The 21,896-nt window shown below is 39.6% G+C and overlaps 1 protein-coding gene across 2 annotated transcripts in view; it reads right to left on the reverse strand.

The window, feature by feature from the left end:
* The window catches only part of PTGER3 (prostaglandin E receptor 3), a gene marked incomplete at both ends in the record, with an annotated part of 77,214 nt that extends 66,842 nt beyond the window's left edge, over nt 1–10,372 (reverse strand). For both annotated transcript variants that reach the window (XM_079698377.1, XM_079698378.1), the window contains one exon: nt 9,479–10,372. In XM_079698377.1, the coding sequence (XP_079554503.1) occupies nt 9,479–10,372 (894 nt within the window). The remainder of the gene's footprint in view (nt 1–9,478) is intronic.
* Nucleotides 10,373–21,896: the final 11,524 nt, after the last annotated feature.

Raw genomic sequence — 21,896 nt, forward strand, 5'->3', positions numbered from 1 at the left:
GTAGATTTACACAGTGGAAACTTGTGTGGTACAACAAAGGAAAATCCATGCAACACACCTGGTATAAACTGCTGATCACTTGGGAAGAGGTAGACCATCATATTTTCTGGAAAAAAGAGGCTGAGAAATCTAACCTCCTCTCCCAATATCTGAAGCCAAGAAACTTAAAGCACAGTAACTCTGGCTACATTCAGTAGAGGGAAAAGACATGGAAAGCCTTAAAAGAAAATTTACTGGAAGAGAAAGACAGACTTGTGAGGGGATGATCTGAGTACAACCCAGAGCCTAAGGACCCAAGAGGGAAGGTTGGTTCCAGGCAGTATGTGGCCTGAGGTCAGCTACTCTCTGGGTCCTTACCCTCTAGCACAGTGGTTGCACTCCAGGGAATTGCTGATGAGCTTCAGGGCTGAAGTTATGGGTGTGAATTAATGTTCTCTCTAATGATTGCGCCCAAGCACAGACCCACTACAGCCTGGACAGGGACGTGCTCCATCAGGGCCTCACAGCAGCAGTGGACCAGCACTGCCCTTCAGCCCAGACAAGGCCAACCTGCAAAAGCTGTACCACGTGGCAGTGAAAGCAACCAGGGTAATGATCCATCAGACTGGTTACATTTGTTTATTGGAAGGATTGTTTATTCACGGTTGGTCTACCTTAGTGGATTGAAAGCTTCATGGAAGAAGCTAACATGTCTGTTCGGCTTACTCTCAGGGCTACCAAGTACAGCACAGATGGCAACCTGCTCCACAAGGACTGTCATTCACATAGAACATGATGTGAAGAGTGACCCCTAGAGCCACGTAACCATTCAGCACCTAGAACCGTACACGTCAGCCCTGGTCACCACCATATCACCAGAGTGGCAGGCACGTAGCAAGCAGTAAATATTCACAGAATAATTGTATAACAGAATGCATGATCTACTCTGTCCATTTGCATACATTTCTATGATTTTTCTTAAGAAGTCTTTGGGTATGTTCCCCCACATATTTAATATAGTATGTCCAAAAGGAATAATTTTATTTATTTCGAGCCACAGGAAGTCAGAACCGGAAGGAAGTTTAGAGTGATAACTGTTTTATCTTACTGATGGGGAAAGGGAAAACCAGAAAGATACAGTGACTTTTATCCTGTGGTAAAAAAGCCAAGACGAGAACCCTGGGCTCTTGCCTTCCAGTGCCTTATTCTATGGCCCTCACCTGCTTCTTCAATCACTTTCTCTTTTTTTTTTTTTAACATCTTTATTGGAGTATAATTGCTTTACTATGGTGTGTTAGTTTCTGCTGTATGACAAAGTGAATCAGCTCTACATATACATATATCCCTATATCTCCTCCCTCTTGCTTCTTCCTCCCACCCTCACTATCCCACCCCTCTAGGTGGTCACAAAGCACGGAGGCGATCCCTGTGCTATGTGGCTGCTTCCCACTAGCTATCTATTTTACATTTGGTAGTGTGTATATGTCAATGCCACTCTCTCACTTCATCCCAGATTACCCTTCCCCCTCCCCTTGTCCTCAAGTCCATTCTCTACATCTGCATCTTTATTCCTGTCCTGCCCATAGGTTCTTCAGAACCACTTTTTTTTTTTTTTTTTTTAGATTCCATACATATGTGTTAGCATACAGTATTTGTTTTTCTCTTTCTGACTTACTTCATTCTGTATGACAGACTCTAGGTCCATGCAGCTCTATTTACAATAGCCAGGACATGAAAGCAACCATATTCTCTTGCTCTTCTTATGAAACACAGGCAGAGGTCACTTAATCACTAACTGCTGTTTGTGCCTTTGACTGCTGAGGCACTAGTCTATTTGGGGAAATACGGATGTGTGTGCTCTACTTGACCCAAACAAGGTGTTTGGTAGCAGGATGTTATCAGGGAAATTTCATACATCAAGACCACAATGAAAGCTCCATTCTACTGTCCGGTGAATTTTTCAAGACGTGTCATATCTTTCAGAATCTCTCTTTCAGCATTCACAACATACTCCTTTTTCCAAATTTTCATGAATTTCACCAACAGCAGCATATTCTCAACCACAGAAAATGACACATTGAGTATTCAGAAAGAGGGTCAGAAAAATCAAATTTACTTTTAGGAAATAAAAGATTAGTAGAAAGTGTATTTTTAAAATTATACTTTATTTTTATTAGATCAATAATTGCTTAAAATAAATAGGCTTCCAGTTCCAATTTGGCCTTCTGTCTTTGTATTATCAAGATTTTTAAAAATAGTAATGCTATTTGGTGTAGAATTTATCCTATACTTATATTACATGACTCTTACCTTAATTAGTATCTAATTTCCTTCTTTCTAACAGAATTAAAGTGTGAAAAATCGAGCCTCCTCTTTTGTCTCTGCTACCATCTTTCATTTTTAGATTTACAGTCCTCAAACACCTATCATAAATATCAGTATGGTAAAATAATATATAGATTTTGAATAAGTGACAAGATCAGCCACTGAAATGTCCTCCTTATAAATGTTGCCCAAGAGTCTGGGAGGGCCACTGGATGGGAAAATTACACTTTGTGCTACTTGCAGATTGAAAATAATATTAATGTCTTGTCAGGACCTGGTCTAACTGTGAGGCAGTTTACAGCTCTGTGTTTCTCACACTGTGGTCTGATTTAAGGCTTGTGTGAACTCAGTTCTGGGCTGTGAGTCAGTGGTGGAGATTCTGTGCAATCCCAACATTCCTGATCACCTGTGAAGAGATGAGGACAACCAAGGCACAGGCTCTATCCTTAAGAGGTCTGCAGAGTAATCTGACCTAGGAGAGCAACTACATGCACAATTAATTTGACTCATTTACACGAGGACAGGTCTGAGCACACCACATCCCTGACTGGAAAGACAAGAGACGCATTCTAGACAGAGGCCTTCAGAGCACGAGGTAGTGGGCACTCCTCCAGGTTCAAGAGAAGGGTGAGATGGGATCCAGCATGTTTTAGATTTAGAGGGTTACCTGGCAGCTGTGTGGGGGAAAGCATTCCAGAGCTGAGAGAATGCAGAAGAATGATGGTGACAGGGGGAGAAGAGGAGGAATGAATTACAGTACCTTGTAAAAATTTATGCACCATTTTTCTTATTTTATTTTTTTCTGAAAAGTCACATTCTCCACCACATTTCCCCACCAGTTAACTATAACTAATCAAGCTGTGAAACATCACTTGTCTCTTTTCTCCAGTTTCCTGGGGGGAAGGTCTCTCTGAAGACAAGAAGTCAACATTATCATCCAGTAAAACATCATAGTAGTATTCCTAATATGGAAGAAATATTCCCTATTATTTTCACATACATTTATTTTGGTTTTCATTACAATCCTGTAAAATAGGCTGAGTAGGTGTTTTTACTCTTATTTTACAAAAAAAAAGGAAAATAGTTCCCAAAGATATCAAGTAAACTGTCTAAGGTCACACAATGAATTACGTATGTCACTGGGACCAGACGCTGTCTTTTGATTTACGTGCTCAGATATTCAGTTAATAAGATCCTCTAGAGAGGATCAAGCAAGGCTCCTCTAACAAAGTGGCTGCTAACTTGGGAACTTAACCAGTCCAAGATGGGTGACTGCTCGGCAGCAATAGCTGAATGATTGAGTGGTGAAGTGTAAAGTGGGAAAATGGAGACAAAATTGTTCTGAGTAAAGGGAACAGATTCACCATTCCACAGTGCTACTTCCGTGTGCATGTGTCCCTCTCATGAAAAAAGTCACACACTGTTCAACTGTCATTTCTATGTAAGAATGAATTACTGGGCTTCCCTGGTGGCGCAGTGCTTGAGAGTCTGCCTGCCGATGCAGGGGACATGGATTCGTGCCCTGGCCCGGGAAGATCCCACATGCCATGGAGCGGCTGGGCCCGTGGGCCATGGCCGTTGAGCCTGCGCGTCCGGAGCCTGTGCTCCACGACGGGAGAGGCCACAACAGTGAGAGGCCCGCGTACCGCAAAAAAAAAAACAAAAACAAAACAAAACAAAACAAAAGAATGAATTACTATGTTTACTATAAAATGTTGACATGTGCTCAAGAGACAAGATATAAGAGGAATCCCCAAAATTAGGTTCCTTCTTTAGTTACCTTCATTAATCTATGAAAACTGGAATTTTCTAGGGAAAAGGGGGACTTGAGAGGCCATCTAATAATCCTCAAGAAGCATTGTAGGAGTTGAAATACAAACTTCTTACTTACCTCTATGATAAGGAATTGAGGGGAAAAGGGGGATTCGGAATGTGACATGCTACAGTTGTAGATCTTAAGAGTTGCGAGACAAGAATGAGATGCATGTGGAACCATGGTGGATTATAAAAATGCTACCCATATGTGAGGAGTTTGAGGGAGGACTTCCCTCCCTGCTTCCCCACACTGTAAGGCAAGGACTAAAAACTTAAACATGACACCCAGTACCCCTCACTACTACCTCTCAGCTCCCCCAGACGAATCATCAATCATCCTCTGTTACAAATGCCTGTAGCGCATATTCCTGAGTGTTATTCCCAGAAAACTGATCCTATGGAAACTTTCATAATTGAGTTATTGACCTTTACAGCTTTTTCAAAAGAGAAAGGCTAATGAGTCACAATTATGCTACAACTCTAGACCATCTGAATTTCTTCAAATATGATGGCTTAAGAATTTGTTTAATTCTTGGCTCTCTCTGACAAACTCAAAATTTTAAAAATCTACATTTTTAAGCCCTGATTTATGCCATTAATTTTCAAGTTATATTTGCTTCTGGATATATCATTTAGATAATCTGCCATCTCCATATGCATGGTGTCCCGAAACCCTAGAAGCCCCCATTCTTACAAAAAAACAATTGACCAGGCAGTCTCCTTCCCAAATTTCCATTCTGGATCATTAAACCATGATTCTCCCAAATCTCTCATAATTCTCCTGAGCATAACAAATGGAAAAAGACCTTAGATATCTATTAGCTCTACTTTTGCAGGTAGAGGATACATAAGAGGATACATAACTTGCCCAGTACTACTATTAGGACTAGAATTCCTGGCCTTTATCTAAGCTAAACAAACAGATCAGTGACAACAACAAAAAATTAAAAATAAACTCAGAGTCAGATATCTTGAATTAGAAATCTGGTTCTAATATTCTTTATACTTGAGTTCTTCATCCGAATGATGTAGAAAATAGTGGCAATCTCACAGCATGCAGTTAAATGAGGTAATATATGTGAAAATATTTACCGCAAAGAATAGGACACAGTAGATGTGTAAGAAATGTTTGGTGAATCAATCACTCCTTAAATTGACCATTTCTAACAGCATTAGTTCTCTCTTACCTTTCTTTCTCTGACTTATCTCTTCCCAAGGTATCTACCCTTAGAGCCTAACCCACCTGCAGAAGCAAGTTGTAACTGATCTCACTTTCCCATTTTCCAGTCCAAATCTATCCACACACTACAGCCCTGCCAATGTTTTTAAAACTCATTCCCCTATTCAAAAACCCAAAATAGAGGTTCTATGGTCTACTGGCAAAAGGACACAGTCCTCATCCTATGTTCATCCTAACTACCTCAATCCGGCCACAGGAACCTTTTCAAACCATTCCTCCCGTGGTTCCATTGTGCACCCTCTGTATTCATGGGCTGGGTCCACAGACACACACATTCTCAGCCATGAGGTCAAGCTATGCCATCCCAGTTCTTCCTGGAAGCCTACTCTGGCAAATTCAGAGAGACTTTCTTCCCAGAGCCAAAGGCACTATTAATTACATCCAATCTTGTATTGTTCTCTAAGTTTTTCATTCATAAATGTGGGAATTCTACTTCTCTGAACAGATTATAATGCTTTGACCAGTTGTTAATAAGTCTACTTAATATCCCTTCCACAGTGCTTAAATTGTAGTAAACTCCAAAAAAAAAAAAAAAAAGAAGTCTGAGTAATCTCAATTCTTATAAAAACAAATTATAGAAGTTTTTTCCTATAATGTCGATTCACATGTTTAATCATTTTCCCTGAAGCAACATCCTGAACATGGCAGAAATTAATAGGCAGAGAAAATTAGCAATTTAATAATACTTTTTAATACTATAAAATGCATTACTTCTGTAAAATAATGTATTGCATCTATTTATCACATGAAGTATATTTAAGACAAATTTCCTTTGTCAAAATATATCCTTAAATTAAAAGAAAACTTACATCTATATTGCAAAATATCTCCTTGAATCAAAACATCCCTGTCGGCATCTGTGGATGTTGAGCAGGGAATTTGCTGGTTCAAGATTAAAGGCAAAAGTTTCTAAGACTGCTTTTATCCAGTTCCAAAGTTGTAGACAAGAAACTCTGTTCCTCATACCTCTCTTTTCACAATGTTGATAGTTAGCTTTATATCTACTATTTTTAAGACAGCTACAGTATTAGCCACGTTCTACCTGTTTGAGGAGTACCAGGTGTACAAAAGTATAAAATGTAGTCATGACTTCCTCTGAACAACAGCTTCAGGTTATTCCTGCTTCTGGAAACTTGTCTGTCATGTCAAACAACTGGACTATTTGGTGAGTGTAGTTCATTAAAAAATGTAACAAAAATAATAAGTCAAACAGATTGCATTGCTGAGTCAACTGTCTGATTCCAACAGAATTTGATGTCTCACATAAATATCGACTAAGAACTGTAGTTCATCTACCAACGGTGACATCATTTCCCACTGTAGTCTCACTTAATTTCACATTTTCTATTGTACTTTGTAAAGTTTCTGGGAAAAGAAAGGTAAAAAGGCTTTTGTTTGCAACATAGATAAACTCTCAATTTAAGTATTTGCATAGCAGGAACTTGTAGCAGTTGGGATGTTTTCTTATTATGGTATCTTTATTCTGCTAAGTTTTTCAGCAATGACAACTGAATATTATAGTCATGATAGTTTTCCAAGATAAGATATACTCAGGGTCCTTTTAAGTAAGGAGTTTGGACAATTAGATTAGTATCCTATGCCCAATTCAGAGAAAGCTAATAGGGAATCTATATTTTATAGTTAGGAAAAAAGTATAAAAGACAATCTCTCACTTCAACATTAATACACTGAAAATTCAATTCACTAAATTCTAGTGTTTTCATTCTTATAATTCCCTAACCTATTAAGAAAGCAGTTTTGCCAGTTTCTTTCCTTTGAAAAAATTCCAACTTTGTACTGTAGATCTTTCTGAAGATAGTTGGAGATTTAATTTCAATGGTGAACAAAACAGAAGATAGAATAATTTCCTTTAGTTTAAAAAATACCTATTTTGGAAACCACGAATTTCTTCTCTTTGATATGATGACATGTTGAATTTATTTTGTTTAATGTTTTTATGAGAACTGAATGAATAAAGTATCTGATAAAATGCAGCAAACCAACAAATATTTTAATTGCAGCTATTAATTGAAATTAAATAAGATGAATTCCAAATACAGTCTTTCTTAAGAGAGTGAGTTTGGCCATCCTAGATTGCAATTTTCAGAACTGATCTAAAGCCTTCCTAAGGCTGCTATGCTCATCATATTAGGATCAAAGTTTTGAAATAAAAACCACACTACATAGTTTCTCTTCTACTTAAAAAAAAGTCAACTATAAGTCTGGTTAACTGTATGAGTAAGCATTTTATTTGTATCATTTACCTTTTTTCTTGGATATATAGAGTACAGATATAAAGAGTGTGATAGAACAAACTCAGATATGTTGGTCTCAAATGACTGTTGTGAAAAATTCAAATACTCTGTTTGCCTTTAAGGTTATGTTAATTATCAACTTTAGCAAAGTGCTTATTATTTAGAACTTTTTTTCCTTCTATTTGGCCACCTACACACCACAGAAGTAAATATGTCTAAAATTGGTGCTGGCTTTGATAAGCCATGGTGATGACATCAGTCTAAGTTCTAGCTCCCAGAATGCAGAACTGAGACCTTACAGCGATTTGTGGGCTATGAGGTTCCAACATAACTCTCCTTGTCACCACCTATTACTGATTGGGAGCCAAGACTCCTGCTCTAAATATACTACACCAGTTAAATACAGGTATTTTGTAATATCTTTGTTGTCAAATGCAGGGGAGGGTGAGGGGGAAAAGGAACTAAGTTCTCTTATAAAATACCAGGGATTTAAAACTATACATGGTACACAACAATGTTAATGTACTTAATACCATTTAACTGTACACTTAAAAGTCATTAAAATGGCAAATTTCATGTTTTGTGTATTTTATCACAATTAAAAAAAGAAGACTACAGGATTTCCCTGGCGGTCCAGTGGTTAAGACTCCATGGTCCCAGTGAAGGGGGCATGGGTTCCATCCCTGGTGGGGGGAAATAAGATCTTGGGTGCCGCTGGGCCCGTCCAAAAAATTTAAAAAACAGAAGACAAGAAAAGAAAACAAAGAGAAAAAATATACGTGGGTGGGTTCTGAAAACCGTGCCATGGGATTCAGGAGTTTTTCACAACTGTCTAATAAATTTCCAGGTCCAATATATCATCTGTTATAACCCTGTCACAGTGACCCGATCGCTCTTTCAGGAACATCTACTAAGCCAGGCTGCTTGGGGCCTAAAAAAGCAACCATTCATCAGGAATTAGTAAACAGCACTTATACAAAATGTCTAGCTAAAAGTATCCCAGAGGAAAACATGGAAAGTACAAAAGTAAGAGAGAGCGTTAGACTAGGAGGTTATGGAAACTCACTTGCTCCCGAGCTGTGGCCCCCGTGGGGAGCCGGGAAGTGCAGGAACCTCTACTTCCCATCCCAGGATTGGCCTTGCCATCAGCCCTGCGCGGTAGCCACAAGGACAAGCAAAGGCTGGTCAGGGGGAGTTACCAGGTCTCAGGGCCCACTGGCTGACTGTCGGTTCAAGCACTTCCTAGAGGGAGAGGGTAGAGCACAATTCGAAAGGGCTGAGGCTGCCCGAGCGGCAGGATGCTTCTTCACTCTCCTGCCTCCCTTCAGGAGTAAGCCTGTAAGCAACGTGAGCGCCGGCTGCTCCGGGAGGGCAAGCAGTGGCTCAGAGACTGCAAGACGGCTGTGCCTGTCTGCAGTGGGTCGCAGGTAAAGTACTTCTGCAGATTGAAAATCGACTCAACATGCGAGAGGTATTTGAAATAGGAGAAAACCCAGAGCACCGAGCTACCGTTGTCATCGCCATCCTACTCCCAATGCACCCAGGAGAAACCTCTATTTCTGCACGAGCACTGAAATGATACCTGGGTATCCTCTTACTCTCTCCGGTTAGAACGTGAGCAGCCCTGTGGTCTCCATGAGTGTACAACCAGAGCCTAATGCGATGACTGGCACTTGGAAGGGGCTCAGCAAGTAAGTGAGGAGCTCAGCTCTGAAGCCGCGACCAGGATGGCACAGGCAGAGCCCTCTCCAAAGTTCTGTGCTTGCAAACACATCCCTGCAGGTGCTGACATTTCCAAAAGTCTCCATTGCCCGCCGGCGCGCACGCTCCCACCCCGAACTCCCCACGCCCTGGAACTACCTACCAGCAACGGCGACCAGCAGACCGACAGCACGCACATGATCCCCATGAGCTGGATAGCCGTCTCGGTCGTGATCCGGCCCCACTGGGCGCTGGACTGCGACGCCGTGGCCTTGGCCCGGCAGCGGGACACTAAGGCCTTAATGGTGGCCAAGTTGCAGACGAAGGTGACGGCCAGCGCTGACAGCCCCAGGAAAGCAAAGGAGGAAGCGAAGAAAATGTTGCCCCAGTTGTGCGAAGTGCTAGTCCCATTGCCCCCTGACCTGGTACTAATGAAGCACCACGTCCCGGGCCACTGGATGGTGTACTGACCCACGCCCAGCACCGGCAACAGGGCGAAGGCGAGCACCGCCAGCCACACGCCGAGCAGCACGGCGCGGGTGGAGCTCGTCTTCATGTGGCTCGAGTACCAGTGCGGCGCCCGGGTGGCCAGCGCCCGCTCGACGGCCATGGCGCTGGCGATGAAGAGCGAAGAGAGCCCAAAGACGGTCATGGTCAGTCCGAAGAAGGTGCACAGCCTCCCCGACGGGTCGAGCTGCTCCCAGCGCTGGTGGGACAGATACAAGACGATGACCACCGGGCTGGTGAGCAGCTGCCCGACCAGGTCGGTGAGCGCCAGCCAGCCGATGCATAGCAGGAACGACTTCTTGCGCTTGCCCTCCCGGCGCCGGTAGCTCTGAGACACGAGCAGTATGGCCAACGCGTTGCCCACGAAGCCAGTGATCAGCATGGTCATCGGGAAGGCTACGGACACTGAGCCGCAACCCTCGCCGGACCCCGCGGGATGCGTTAGGTTGCTCCGCGCCTCAGCGGAGAGCTCGGGCGCCCAGATGCCAGGGTAGGAGTGGTTGAGGCGCGTACAGAAAGGGGAACTCGGGTGACCCCGCGTCTCCTTCATACTGTCTTCGAGGTGAGGAAGGGACGGAGCCCTGAGAGCAGCGACGAGAGCCGGCAGACCGGACGCGGGAGGCGGAGGTTATCGGTGGCGACTGGGGATGGGGCCGCGGCGGAGCTGCCCTCCATGATGCGGGGCTCAGCCGCCGCCTCACTCGCCACTTCGGCGGCGGCGGCGGGGCTTTCAGGAGACACAGGTAGGCGCGCCGTCGGCTCCGGGAATCGTCCGGCTTCCAGGCGTGCGGAGGTGCCCGGTCGGTTCTATAAGCCCGAGGGGGGCGGGGCGCCCGCGGGTGTCGGCCAAAGTGCTGTGGGAGGGGATGCGGCAGAAACTGAGCGCCTCTCTCAGCTGCTGCGCGACCAATGCCTTGGCCGCCTGGGCTCGGCAAACCCCCCGGAGGACTCCTCTCGAAATGTTCCAAACCCTGGCCGGAGCGGACGCCCAGCCAGGCCGCCGTGCCCGGCTCCGCGCCTCCTCCGGTTCTCTGCCAGAGGAGCGTCCGTGGGCGGCGGGGGCTACAGTGTCTCCCTGGTCTACCCCACCTCAGCCAAGTTGCCAAGGCGGACCTGAGCGCCGGCCCTCCTCCTTCTCCATCCACAGACGCTTGTGCAAGAACCAGGTCTTCCTCCTGAAACTCTTTTGTAACCCTGACAAGTGTCATTCACCTGACGCTGAGCAATCTAAGCAGACCACTCTCCCGTTGCATAGATGAGCCTGAACATTTTTCCCTTTCTGCTTCGGGACTCTAGCATGATCATGAGCGGGCCAAGTTCCCCAGGGGCGCACTGAAACTATAAAACTAATAGTGCCTCGAGATTTAAAGGGATAGGTACAGGAAAACAAAATAAAGTCAGACGATCGAATTCAAAAATAAAGAAATCCCAACTACCAACCTACCCCCATCCCCCACCTAAATTCTTCCCTTTCATTAAAAAAAAAAAAAAAAAGTTAGCTAGGGCAAAAGTGGCTAGAGGCAGGTGGCAGCCACTCACTACCTCGCTCTTTCACTATCTCAGTGCATCTGAGATATTGAAATCAAAGGCTGCTTGCCTTTGGGAGTGAAGGCGGGGTGGGGCGGAGGAAAAAGGCAAGTTCTTACAAAGTCTCCAACCACCTTTCTCCACCCCTGGCCCATTCCTATGCAATTAGGACTGGAAGCTGCATTTAGATGTTATGTAGGCCTTCACATTTAGTGAAAATGGGCATAATCGCCTAGTAACATCTTTTACTAAGCCTATATTTTATGTTTCACAACAATTTTCCCATTTTTTTTCAGCCTCCAAGGTCCTGTTGCTATTATTATTATTCCCCTTTTAAGGTGAGGTAACTGAGGCTCCATGAAGTTAAAAGGATGTGCCCAAGTCTTTAAGCAATTCTCCAGTCTCCATCTTCTTATTTGAAGCACAGTGTTCTTTACATAGGTACCATAACCACTCTCAACAGGTGAAAATCAGTGGTAAGACCAGCTGTTCTCAAATCTAGGGAATGCCTGGTTTTTCTGCCTCTTCATCTTGACCGGGAAATGAAAAGATTTTAAATTTTACAAACTTCATTTTTCCTCATATTTAAGAAAGTAGACCTAATCATATAGCACTATGAAGACCATTACTCAGACTTCAGCTTGACTTTCAGAGCAAGCCCCGGTCAGTTCAGTTATTCATGTTGATATTCTTATTGGGTGTAAATCAGTGGTAAGAAATGAGAATGGAATATGTTCCCCTGCATTCTTTCTTTCTATGCTGTTGCTTTGATTCTGTAGGAGAGCTTGAAAAAAAAATCATTATAGGGCTATATAGTTTTTAAAGGAAAAAAAAGCAAAAATGTAATGTAAACTCTATTTTAACAACATACATTAATCATATCACTAATTTCACTTTGTGTTTTACTGTTAAATTTTTTTTACACTTTTGAAATTTATTTCTCTTTTAAAATGTCATGTTTCTAATGAGAACAATAGCTAGGAAGGAATGAAGTGGTTTACCTTTTAAATGTTTCCCCAAACTTTTGTCTTATTAGTTTTAATTACTCTCAAACCCACACTTGGGAAAATGTTTTTCTAAAATGTCCTTTGAAAAGTAAAATTATTTTGATGGTATTTTTAGATACAAGCTTTATCCAAAACAATGGGATGAATGTACATGTCAAAATTTAATGTTACAGCGATAAAATTCTAGTGTAACTATGTATTTTATTTTAAAATTTAAGACCTTTTTATGATTCATACATCAAAGAAAGCAAAGCTAATCTCCAGTTACATCAACAATTATTCTCATTTTTATTTATGAATATTTGACTTCTTTGAAACTTTTGTTTCCCCCATTGCAGTATACACAAATTAGATTTCATAAGAGTTACAAGCATAAGGACATACAGTTATCAAAGAATTAGTGTTAGCCTCTCTTAACTCACCTCTACACCAATGCTTTAAATGTGTTGCATTTAAGATCTTTTGTGTAACACTTTCCTCCTTTTGGTGTTTTGCTTCATCCCATCCTAAGTTGTAGCTATTCACTTTGTAAACAAGTAATTTGGGGGATCTGAAGAGTCACACAATAGAATGCTGGCAGTTGGATTCTGATTGGCATTTTTTTGGTGTCAGAGTAGAAAAAGTCTGAATTGTGTTGGTCTGAAACACCAGTACCCTCTAGTGACCAAAAGGTTAATAACATGCTATGCAATTTGTAAATAACAAATATATGCTTTGCTTAGGGACCTCTGATATCTTTCGCAGGGGCCTAAATCATTAATACGTAACTGGTCATTCTGTCTTCCTTTGAGTGTCTGCTTAATCAATAGACCAGTGAGGATTAAGATTATAGAGTCAGATAATTGAAAGACCACATATTCAAAAACTTTTTAAAGATTTTAAAGCATGTATTCACCCATTATATATTTTTAACCGATATTATGCCCTAGAAGTAATTTTAATCCATAAATTTAAATCCCCTCTTGTATCTTACATTTAAAAATCCACGACAGGGCTTCCCTGGTGGCGCAGTGGTTGAGAATCTGCCTGCCAATGCAGGGGACACGGGTTCGAGCCCTGGTCTGGGAAGATCCCACATGCCGCCAAGCAACTGGGCCTGTGAGCCACAGTTACTGAGCCTGAATGTCTGGAGCCTGTGCTCCGCAACAAGAGAGGCCGCGATAGTGAGAGGCCCGCGCACCGCGATGAAGAGTGGCCCCCGCATGCCACAACTAGAGAAAGCCCTCGCACAGAAACGAAGACCCAACACAGCCATAAATAAATAAATAAATAAATATAAAAATTCACGACATATGTCAATATTTAGCTAGTGTTGATGAATTTATTCTATTTACTTCTACTGAACTTCTATTAAGAAATCTTAAAATAGATATAGATAAAAAATTAATAACTAATTTCATAAAATCAGGCCCTTTTCTGCAATTCTTACTCCACAGAGCCAACTACTAAATTCAGCAGGTTTTTAAGTCATTTATTCAATAAATATTGAGCACCTACTCTTATGTCAGACACTATACTAGTCATTAGGGATACAAAAGAAAAACACAAAAGTTTCTACATTTATGGAGTTTATATTTTAGTGCAAAACACTTGATTTTTTTTTTACCCAAAATAACAGAAGAAAGAATGCTAATCTCAGTGGCTTTTGTGATTTGCCATGGAGGTAGGATCTTATAGGAAACACAATTTTAAAAACAATCTACAGTTTTCATGAAAAAGTGGAAAAAATATGTACAGTTTTCATGATCAAATAAGATTTATCTCAGGAACCCAAGGTAGATGTAGCACTCAAACATTAATCAATATAATTAGCACTTCAACAAAATAAAGGAGATACTTTAAGTCTTTTCTAAATCAAACATCTGGGTACCCTGAGTCATTTTCTATTGACTGCCTTTTCTGCAAACTTTTCTTCGTTTCTTTACATGCCTAGTAATTTTTAATTGAAAACTGGACATTGAAGTTCGTATACTGTAGTGACCGTGGATTTCACTTTTTATCTTCTGAGGATTATTGATTTGGGGGGCTTCTTTTGGCAGTGCCTGAATTCAAAATGCCAACATTTTCTCTCCTGTGATAGCTGCTGCTGTTTCTTAGTATATCTGTTTTTATAGATACATATATACAGAGATATAGATACAAAGATATGTATACACACATACGTAAATACAAATTCAATTAATTTTCAGCAAAGTGTTAAGGTAATTCAATAGAGAAAAATGTTTTCAACAAATGGTGCTGGAAAAACTGGATACAGTACCTACATGCAAGTAAAAATGAATACAATCCTTATCTTACACCACACACAAAATGGATTATACATTAAGTATAATTACATTTAATTTTAAAATTATAAATCTTCTAGATTAAAACAGGAGAAAAATCCTTGTGATTTCTTTACCTACCTATTGTTACTGGAAGTACTCCTGCAACTTTTTTGTCTTTTGCTTTTAAAAATTTAACAAAATGTGATTATCTCTTTGGTCAGTTTGTATAGACATTCTTCATAATCTTTTTAAATACCAAGAATCACCTAAAATTTTTTTTCTGAATGTTTGGCTTATTTATAATTTTTACTATAAGAAGCAATGGTACAGTAACATTTTTGTATATATTGGTGTGTATATCTGTGGGGCTTATTTTTACATGATAAATCCTTAGAAGAGGACTGATGTGTCCCAAGTTTATATCTGCAGCCTATACTTCTCCTTTGTATTCCAGCCTCATATATCCAATTGACTATTTGTCATCCCATTTGGATAGCCCATTGACACCTCAATATGTTCAAACGGAACTTCAAATTTTCTTCCCCACTCCTGGTTCTACCTGAGGCTTCCCCATTGCAGTATATAATAATACCATCCACTTACTCAAGCCAGAAATCCAATGGCCATCCTTGAGTCTTTGTTTTCCATTATCACTGTCTTCCAATCCATCATCCAGTAATACTAGTTCTAATTCCAAAATATATCTCAGGTACATTCACTTGTCTCCATCTCCACAGCTACTATCCTGGTTCAGGCCACTACCATCGTTTACCTAATCTACTGCAATCTTTTTTTTTTTTTTAATTACCTTGATTTTATCATTTTAAATTTTATTTTAACAAAATAAGCTAAGCAAGAAAAGTTTAAACAGCATGTAGATTACATTTTTAAAGGTTAATGATACCTTCTACCTCGTCCTCATTTTCACTCCCGAATTAACCAATATAAACAGGTTGGGGTGTATTCCTTCAGATTTTTCTTTATGCTAAAAGATATATGCACTCAAAATACATGGATTTCTGCTTCTCTGTTTGCCAGCTCTGTATATTATTGCTGTCTGAAATATTTACAATCTGAATGAAATATTTTACTGTTAATTTGGATCTCCCTAACTAGTGAAGTTAAATCAATTTTCACATGTCTATTAACTTCCTCTTTGACTAGTTGATCTTTGTGCATTTCCTATTGGATTATCATTATGCTATTAATTTGCAGGAGCTCCTTGGATAGTTAGACACCGCCTGTTTCTCATTTTCCTACCTTATCATTTCCTTTTTTACTTTTTGTGTAATGTCTATTACCGTATGTAAAAAAATTTATTCAGAAAAATGTTCTTTTCCTTTATGTTTAGGATTACTGCTTAAGAAAGTTAAGAAAGTTTCTCCTTCTTAATTTCTACACTCAAGTTACATTTTGGAAAATATTGCTTTAATAGTCATACCTTTTAATCAGATAGATTTAAATTCGTACATTTTTGCAAATGGTAATAAGACGGAAGTTTAATTTTTTTGATGGGTTATCATATGAATAGCTAGCACCATTTATTAGCTAAATCATAATTCTCCTAATTGAAATACCATTTTATCAAATAATAAATTCCCATATAGCCTAGAATCTAGATCTTGCTTTCTAAATATCATTCTCCAGTAAGACCAACCAGGGCTCCTTGGAGAAATGGCTGATTTATGGCTGTGGCAGGGAAAATATGAGCCTAGAGCATCTTGTATTACCAAAAATTAAATGTAATCCAAATATAAAATAAATATACATTAAGTCCATACTGATTAAATAAATGGGAAAGAGGAGGTAAACCTCCTTAATATATGTAGATATTCCCCCCCCCCTCCAGAACTGAAGCATAATTCCCCTTGTGCCTTGAGGGTATGCTTGACTTCATGACTTTCAGGAATTTATTGTACTTTGTTTTATTCAGCTTTGCGGATACTGCATTTTTTTACAGATTGAAGGTTGGTGGCAATCCTGCATTGTCAGAGAATGGTTAGTACTTTTTAGCAATATAGTATTTTAAAATTAAGGTATGTACATTGTCTTTTAGATATAATGATATCACACACTTAATATAGTATAGCGTAAACGTAACTTTTATATGTACTGGCAAACCAAAAAATTTGTGTGACTCACTTTACTGTGATATTCGCTTTATTGTGGTGGTCTGGAATCGAACCTGCAGCATCTCCGAGGTATGCCTGTACTTCTAAATGATATAGTATGAAAAGAAAAAAATAGTATCTTTGCAATGGAGAAATCTGGCAAACACTACCTTAACCAAGTGATGGTTAACATCACCAGTAATGTCATGTGGATATTATGCACCTCCTGATATGTGATGAGGAGAGGCACTTCACTCCTGTAGTAATCTTTCCAGTCTAATCACGAAAAGAAAGTAATAGATTAACCCCAAATGAGGGTCATTCCACAGGATACCTGGCCAGTACTCCTTCAGATTGTTAAGGTCATGAAAAACAAGAATGACAAAATGTCACAAACAGGAAGAAAATGGGGGACATAACTATATGCAATGTACCACCCTCTACTGGATCCTGGAATAGAAAGAGGACATTAGTAGAAAAACTGGTGGAATTCAAAAAAACTCTGGAGTTAACAGTAATGTTTGAATATTGATTTCTTGGTTTTTGCAAATGTATTATGGTAATGTAAAATATTAACACTTTAAAGGTATGTACGTTTTCTATATATCTAAAATTATTCCCCAAATAAAGTCATTTAAAATTCCTATATAGGTGTGTATTCTATTTTTTTTTTTTTTTTTTTTTTTTTTTTTTTTTTTGCGGTACGCGGGCCTCTCACTGTTATGGCCTCTCCCGTTGCGGAGCATAGGCTCTGGACACGCAGGCTCAGCGGCCATGGCTCACGGGCCCAGCCGCTCCGCGGCATGTGGGATCTTCCCGGACCGGGGCACGAACCCGTGTCCCTTGCATCGGCAGGCGGACTCTCAACCACTGTGCCACCAGGGAAGCCCTGCTTTCCATCTTTATCACAGGCTTTAAACAATTTGATTATGAATAGTTCTGCTCTAATTTTCATGTCTATGCTTAGACCTTGATATGGAATGCTTTGTGAGAAGCATTTAAACTCAAGGATTTAACTTAATTGAAAGGATTTAAACTCATTTATTAATTTGGGGAAAATATTAAAACGTAACTATTACAAGTGAAATGTCCCAATCTTCTCTCAGCATTTTTTCCATTGTAGGGTTTTAGTACTACAGGTACTGCAGTACTGAATGTGTAGCCTGAGAAGTACTTACGTGCTCTTCATTTCTGGTAGAAAATGAACTAAACACTTTCTGACCTTTCCTTTTTGGTGATTCTAATGTATTAAGAACAGTGTAATAAAGGGCAATGCAATTTTGTGATTCCAACCACAACATTTACAGAGTTGCAAATATTTCATTTTCTCTGATCATGGTCACTAGAATCACATTAAAATTCTTAAGCTCTAATAGCCACAGATTCCAAATTACAAGAATGCAGATGATTTATCTTCCCTGCTCAGAATTCTGATGTGAAGTATTTAATCATTGAAAAGGCAACATTTTCAGCAGGTTTGAAGTCAACAGGTAGACTGTATACAGAGGTAATGTCACTAGGAGGATTAATATAATTAAAGGTTAATTTGTCAGACTCGTTTCATCCAAACCACTTCCATTTTTGTTTTCAGGTTTTCATTTCACTAATGAGCAAATAACTCATAATTTACTTTTCTCATATAAATGTCCCAATCATTTTTGCCAGTAAAATGAACTTCACTGGTGTAGTTATCAATGCATAGTATTTTATGCTATTTTCTTCTATTAAAAGCTTTTAAGGCCTTAAAGCCAAACTTATTAAACATGGTTAGTAGTACGTAATACATTTACTGTTCTAAAGACCCAAGTACATTTATGACAGTTATTTTAATACATACTAAACCATTTTGACCTCTATTATCTGGTCCTACACCAGAACACTAAGGCTATTTTTTAAATTCACTGCTTATTTTGCATATGATGCACCCCAATGCACTTCGTTCAAGAGTCATACATTCTAAAGGAACTCAATTTACCAATTCATAAGCAAAGTAGCTTAGGTTTGTATTTTTGCAGAGACATGTTAGGAAAAAACCAATAATTAACCAAAAAATCTTACTTCCAGAATAATTTTTAGTGCTTCTGTCCTTGGTGATATAAAAAGAAACTAAAACAGATTTCAAAATGTATACCAGTGAGGCTTTGTTTCCAACCTTATCTAAGCTGTTTACAATAAATGTAAGTTGGCATACTTTAAATAGAACATTGAGGACAAAGAACAGTGTTTACATGCAAATTCTAGATTCTATACTACACTGAAACATAGCTGGATAAGTAAATTCAAACCTTATCAGCTTGTGAAGAAATGGACCTATTAAACTTCAATAGAAAAAAAAAATGAGACCTGTTTGGTAACTGGCTGTCATGATATAACTTCAGGAAAAAACTCCTGCAATCAAATGTTTTCCAGTAAAGAATAAGTATTTATTAGTAGCATTGGAGGAAAAAAAATTATTAAAACCTCTTAAGAAACATGACAGATATTGACACCCTTGTCAAACACCGAGTGCTTGCTGTGAGAGAACACTGAAAGGGCTAGAAATACTGGGTAAGGCCTTTCAAGAAATTCACCTAATTCCTATGGAAACTCAGGAACCAGGGACGGCATCCTAGTGTTCTGAATTGTCATGAAGGCCAAGTGAAAAAGGGATGGTAATGAGGAGTGTGCAGGGCATTTCAGGCATAGGAAGACTGTACGTGGATGAAAATCTATCAATCACAAGTAGCTCAGCATGGCTCATGTGGCTAGCTATATAGGCTATGTGCCCAAGCTTGCTGGAATTGACAGGGCTGGGGGCAGGGACGGTGACACAAAGGATTTCAGTTTAATCCTGAAACCCATAGGAAAGATGTTAAGCAAGGAAATTACATGAACAGAAACTGCTTGTTAATAAGACCACTCTGGTATGAGTAATGAAAGGATCACTGCTTGGTTAAATGGCATTTAGCAAATACTGTGGAAAACCTACTATGTATACCAGACAGGACTGGAGGCCAAATGACCATTTAGGAGGCAACTGTAGTTATCTTAGCCCATAAACCAAAGCAGTGATAGCAGTAATGGAGCAGTGCAGGCTTGAGGGTTAAGAACTATCGATTCTAGGGTATATCAGATTTATTTGGTATGGAGTTGGGAGGCAAAAGAGAAATCTAAGAGGATCCCCAAAGTCACTGATAATGGTGTTTATTGATGTAAAATATACTAGTTTTGATGGACAGATTGCACGGGGAGAATTTAGGTATGGTGAAATTGATATTTAAAAGGAGATACACAGTAGGCAGTGAGAGAAATGGATCTGGTGCTGTAGAAAGAAGTAGGAAATAAACATTTGAGTATTAGTATATATGAAATAACTGAAAACATAAGTAGGGAGTGAAATTAATAGCCAATATTTGCTGTATACTTGTGTGCGAGGCATAAAGATGTCCAAGGTCATACAGGTACCATGAAGTAAAAAATTCAAATCTGGTTCTCTGACTCCAGGGAAAGAGTGTAGATAGAAATTAAAGTTCACCTTATTCATCAATAAACTTGTCCTTCAAGACTGCTGAAGTCAATTCCTTAAGAGTTTGCGTCTTCATTCAGACAAGACTGATTTTCTTGCCACTTTAGCAGACTTTATTTCTACCGTGAAGTATTTTTATAAGAGCACTCCCCCACTAGATTTGAGATTATGGGAAAGGGGTTGTCGTATATATATTTTAGCTTCAAACCCCAGGTCTTCTTATTCTCTTGGATAATGCTGTATAGCATTCTTCATCTTAGATACACTTTAATCATTCATTTACGTATGTAGGAAGTTACCAGTTATTGTAAATATTTTTCTTATGCTAGAACCTTTTATTTTGCTAAATACAGGCATTTGGGAACTATGAGTTATCACAGGTTCATCTTTTATCTGTGTGCAATGCTACAACACCCTCTACCCTCCTGTAAGTTATCCATGTGGTTCAATGTGGCTGGGGAAAAAAAAAACAACTGTGTTTACTGGTCACTCTCAGTGACTATAAACTTGGCTCTAATGCTACCTGGATTCATCCTTCCTGATACTATAAGGTCAAAGCTATCATTGCTACCACCACCACAGGTCTAGATTCTATTCCCTCACCTACTTGATGATAAACCTCCCTCTTAACAATTCTTCCTTTCCTTCCTTCCATTTGATTGGAGAATGGAGGCATGTCAAAGGACTCTCAATGGCCAAAGCTGGAAACAGTTTGAGCAATAAAATAACATAGCATTGAACTTTCACTTAAAGGATAAATCTGAGGAAGTCCATACAGATGTAAATAAATAAGAGACAAATCTTTGTAACAGAGGAATTACAAATATGAGTAGACAGCCTTCCCCCACAGGAGGTAGAGTTGAATTCTCCCTATCCCTACTCTGAAGGTGGGCTACACTTAGTAACTTGCTTCCAAAAATGGAATAAATTAAGGGAAAAAAATGAACTACAATGGTGATTTCAGGCAATTTCCACCTTAATCAAGTGATGAAGGTTAACATCCCCAGTGATGTCATATGAATATCATGTATCCCTGACATGATGTGGTGAGAAGGGCACTTTTCCTCTGTGGTATTTGCTCTAAAAACCCACAACTCCAGTCTAATCACAAGAAAAACCAGACAAATTCAGAATGAGGGACATTCTAAAGAATACCCAGCCAGTACTCCTCATAACTGTCAAAGTCATCAGAAGCAAGGAAAGAATGAAACTGTCCAGAGGAGACTGGAGAAATGTGACAAAAAAGTGTAATGTGGTACCCTGGATTAGAGTAACAGAAAAATGCTGAAATTCACACAAAATCTCGATTGTAAGTAATAGTAATACATGAATGTTGGTTTCTTAGTTTTGACAAAATCACAGGGTAATAAGCTAACCATGGTGGAAACTGGGTGGGAGTATATGGGAACTCCCCATACAACCTTCCCAACTTTTCTGTATATTTAAAGTTATTTCAAAATAGTATGCCTGTCTACCAATCTACCTACCTGTAAATGACTGAAATTAACACCTTCTTACTAAATCAGATTAAAAAACATCTGACCATTTTGGCTTAACATCTATCTTCTCAAACATGTTATTTGGTTGTTATTAGAGGTAATACTGAAATCTGCCATCAGACTTGGGGTTGAATCCCCATTATGCTACTCCTATGGCT

The sequence above is a fragment of the Hyperoodon ampullatus genome, assembly GCF_949752795.1.
Source record: "Hyperoodon ampullatus genome assembly, chromosome: 2".
In the NCBI taxonomy this organism is placed as follows: domain Eukaryota; kingdom Metazoa; phylum Chordata; class Mammalia; order Artiodactyla; family Ziphiidae; genus Hyperoodon; species Hyperoodon ampullatus.